The 4,375-nt window shown below is 39.6% G+C and overlaps 1 protein-coding gene across 1 annotated transcript; it reads right to left on the bottom strand.

The window, feature by feature from the left end:
- Nucleotides 1-3,414: 3,414 nt before the first annotated feature.
- On the bottom strand, nt 3,415-4,108 carry LOC148012034 (uncharacterized). Its single transcript, XM_087668750.1, has 3 exons — nt 3,862-4,108; nt 3,664-3,765; nt 3,415-3,571 (listed from the first exon to the last, which is right to left on the bottom strand). Exons 1-3 carry the CDS (start codon nt 4,099-4,101, stop codon nt 3,515-3,517), a joined length of 399 nt encoding a protein of 132 aa, XP_087524876.1. The 5' UTR covers nt 4,102-4,108; the 3' UTR covers nt 3,415-3,514.
- Nucleotides 4,109-4,375: the final 267 nt, after the last annotated feature.

Raw genomic sequence — 4,375 nt, 5'->3', positions numbered from 1 at the left:
TGAATCTTTGCCGATACTAGATGGTAGGATCAGCAACAAATCTTTGTAATCAGATTAGTACAAAAGGTGAACCCAATTGTGTCAAGAGACACAAGTGAGAGTAGTGTTAAAAGACATTATGCTTTGATGAGACTGATGTTAAATCCTCCCCTCCTTGCTAATTTGATGTGTAAATCTTGCTAGAACTTCAATGGTACAGTAGATCAAAGTTGCAATGGGTTGATTGGACCAAGAAGAGTAAGAAAAAAGAGTAATTTGTGAGCTTTGGTGAAAGTGGCTATGCTGGATTCTAGGGTTTCTAGGATAGGGGTTTGATATTTTGATTGCAACAAATCACAAATGCAACTAGACCACAAAATATTAAATGGGGAGAAGGCTCATGCAGTGGGCTTCAAAAGCCCTATCTTCACAAGATTAATCACGATTTGTCCATTCAACATTGATCGTATGAGCATCGGAAGTGTAGAGATGGACAACAAGGAGAAAAATACTTAATGCTAGAGTAGATGTAGCTTAATGTCGGGCTACAATGTGATAGATAGCTACATGAGGAGAAGTGGAAGAAGTATCCAAAAGGAATCATGTAGAGATATGCCATGTGTAGATAGATCGAGGAGCTTCAACAGAGTAGGGTGCTCGCTAGATATGGTAGTCAAGAGAGGTAGAGTGAAAATAGAGTGAGAGATGAAGTCATATTGTGTAGCTGAATTGACTAGAGTTTGTGAGGAGTTGGAGGAGAAGTGAACTGATCTAAGTGGAGCTCAACATAGCTCTAATACTATGTTGAGAAACATGGAACTTGAGCAAGGTTAGCAATGGAAGTTGAAAGTCAAAGACAAGAAGCATGTTGATATCGGCTGGAGACGCTGACTATTTCTTAAGTAAATTAGGTTCCAAGATAGATTATCTTGGACTAATAAACACAATCTTGAGTAGACATAGACAAGACTGAAAGTTCAAAGTACAATAGCATTGCATTCAAATGATTGTCAAGTATACTCTTTTATAGTTGCATGATGATACCACTTTTCCTCACTGTGCATATGGGAGAGACACAACTCTTCCTAAATTGAGCTGCATGTTCCTTGCCTAGCTATTCCATACAAAGGGGTGCATATGGGTGTGATTGCATATTTCTCAATAGTCTTTATCATAGTCTTGGCTATAATAGGCAACTAGAATGGTGATGAAGAAGCAAGACAATCATGTGCAGATAGGTGAGAATGGTGGTGAGAAAGAAGGGATTGATCATTTGTGGATATGAACACCTATGATAGAGAATGAGGTGTTTTCTAGCCATTGCTCTTTGTCTTTTGCCATTTCCACTAAAGTAATGAGTGACACTCCTTAAAAAGCGAGAGCTATCTCTACACTATTACTAGTGGTACTCCTAGTTTTTATAACACATGACCTTTGGCCTCTCAGTTGTACTTGATACAACTGCCAATGTAACACTCCATAAAGTTCATGTATCCAAATCCTTCTAGTTACTTGAAGTCCATTGCATGTCCCATCAACCATGCATTTTTGGTTAAACGTTACAAGATGCTTAAAATATGACTTGACCCAAGGCATCATAAGTTGTAGTAAAGCTTTAAAAACATATTGACCATAAAGATTGTTCCCATAAACAATGCTTCTTCGAAGAAAATACCACAAGAACATAAACTCCCACAAAACTACAACAACAAGAATAATAATCTTGTGCATCAAGGCCACAACTTGGTGAGCATTTGAAAATTTTCAAAAATAATTTGAGGAATGAAAACATTTTCAAATGTATCCCAATGATATTTTGGTATCTCCTTAAGAGAATGGATTCCTACAAACTAACAAATAACCAAAAGGTAAAAAAATCATAGGTTGCTACTTTAGGCATCATTGTGAAAACCCTGCAATCAATATCTCATCTTGTAATCCTTTCTTTGGATCCTCATAATTGAGTTGAATCAATCTCCACAACACAAAACCATTTATGGATGGTTTTATAATGTCACCTTGCATTGTTACTAAAATAAAAGTCCCTTGGCCAACATATTTAACAATTTGATATTGACATGTATACCACAACTTAAGCTTTGTAGGATGTTTGCCAAGTTTAGAATTATAGATCATAACAATATCTCCTTCCTTAAATATCTTCCTTTTGATATGCCTATTAATCCAAGCTTGCCATCTTGAATGCACTATCATTGATTGGTAATGGGCAATTATTCTATCCTCATCAAGCTGCATTAACTTTTCCAATCTAATACACTGAATCCTCATGAGGTATCTAATGAGTTATTGCCACTCTTAAGCTAGGCACTAAAAACTCCATTGATACATCTACTTCCATGCTAGAAACCAACTTAAACAGAGTAAGTCCCATGGTTACTTTATAAGAAATTCTAAAACACCACAATACTGAATCTAATTTAGTATCCCAATATTTGCGGTTATCAATTACTTTGTTCTTCAGTATCCAAAGTAAAATCTTATTAGAACTCTCTACCTATCCATTGAATAACTTCATTCAAAAAATACTTACCATGGTCACTTACCAACTCTATAGGGCAAAAAAACTTGGTTATTATGTTAGAATAAAGAAACTCAGAAACACTTGCTACCATGTTATCCCACAAGGCTTTGGCTTCAACCCACTTAGTATAGTAATTTGTACATACTAAATATACTGATTTTTTCTCTTACTAGCTGATGGTTTAATAGGGACTATAAAATGAATGCCGCACTTCTAAAATGGCTCTAAAGGCAACACTTGATGATCATCCATTCTATCTCTTGATTGAGGTTGACCTTCATGTATATAAAGATAGCACATTCCCTTGAATATTGATAAGCATCTTTGAGTACAACTGGCAACCATAAGCCTATTTGAAGGATCTTCTTTTCTATAATTTCACTCGAGAAGTGTCCTCCTCCTAACAGTCCTGCATGCACTACAAGATATAGACCTTATAGCGACGTTTAAAGCGACGAAAATACAAACAACAAAATTTGCCCCCGTCGTCGCAAAAAGCGTCGTTATTGACGACGCCATGGAATCGTCGCTATAACCGTCGCTATATGCGTCGCTATTTGCGTCGCTATATGCGTCGCAAATGCGACGCATATAGCGACGAAAATAGCGACGCATATAGCGACGGTTAAGAATTTGCGACGCTGATAGCGACGACAATAGCGACGCCTGCAGTAAATTTGCGACGCAAATAGCGACGGTAACAGAGGAAAAAAAATTTTTGTGGCAGGGCAGCAAGCTGCCCTGCCACATATAGCACTGTGTGCTGTATGAGAGCCATACAAAATAGTTTCTGCACTGCTGCATACAAAGCGTTTGCAAACAAAAAGAATCTATACTGAAATCATAAAACTGATAGATGAAATAAATACATTATATCGCATAAAATGCGATTGGTACAATCATAAAACAATATCACTAATACATAGAAAATGTCTACATAGATCGGGCGACTAAAAACTAAAGGTATGTGAGCGCTAAGGATCCGAGGGCGAGCTACAAATCGTCGTCCCCCGAAAGCTCGTCCCTCTGCAAAGGAGCATCAAACGGATTCTGCAGAAAAAGAAACAACATATCAATCCACCATACAATAATGCATTCAAATATCTCATGGTAACTACGGACATGAAAGATGAGAGACTTACTGCGCCGCCGCGTCTGTACAATCGGTCGATCAATGATCTGAGACCGTGCCTCTCTGCATATTGAGTCTCAAGGCCTTGCGGATCGCGATTTGTAATGGAGTGCTGCAAAGAAAACAAAATGCTAACTGTTAGAAATATGATTGTCAGTACAAATAATATCTCAAAAAAACAAATAAGCAAAACAAAAGAGAAACTTACAAAGTCCTCCAAATATGTCCTGTGGCCGCCACTCCCAAGATGATGTACCGATCCGGCCTCGATTCGTGCCCTCGCCGCCTCCCGCTGCTGACTCCAACGTCCTGGCGAATTTGTAGCCTCCTCCCTCAGTCGGCGCCAGTCCTCTGCATCTAACCACTCGGGCTTTGGAGCCCCACTCTTGATTGCCTTGCGTGCGTCGGATCGTCTATGTGACATGTATGCACGCATGCAATCCATCATCCAGCCCGTAGAGAATCTATCCACTGCGGCTGGCACCGGGAACTCCTCATGCAAGGATGCTACTATGTACTCCTTGCTCCCCTCCGGTATGTTCCTCCAATGATCCAGGACGTTGTGCCGAAAAACTTGTTGGCACAACTCCCTCATGCGAGCTATCACCCTCCTCCCCTCATCATTCATGATGATAGCTCCTGACCTGCCATCCACTAGGTATCCATAATCCCTAGGAGTGTGCCTCGTATGGGCCCTCTCCCATCTCCGTCCACGCTCCTGG

The sequence above is a fragment of the Lygodium microphyllum genome, chromosome 27 (genome assembly GCF_053477565.2).
Source record: "Lygodium microphyllum isolate KBCC chromosome 27, Lygodium_microphyllum_v1.1.10, whole genome shotgun sequence".
NCBI classification, from domain to species: domain Eukaryota; kingdom Viridiplantae; phylum Streptophyta; class Polypodiopsida; order Schizaeales; family Lygodiaceae; genus Lygodium; species Lygodium microphyllum.
The sequence above is the reverse complement of the archived record's forward strand: the minus strand, read 5'-3'. Positions and strand labels throughout refer to the sequence as shown.

Coding starts and splice junctions, on each gene's coding strand:
- LOC148012034 (XM_087668750.1), bottom strand. CDS start 4,101: ATGATGGATTGCATGCGTGCATACATGTCACATAGACGATCCGACGCA. Junction 3,766..3,861: donor GGACATATTTGGAGGACTTT/GTAAGTTTCTCT, acceptor TTTTCTTTGCAG/CACTCCATTACAAATCGCGA. Junction 3,572..3,663: donor TGTACAGACGCGGCGGCGCA/GTAAGTCTCTCA, acceptor CTTTTTCTGCAG/AATCCGTTTGATGCTCCTTT.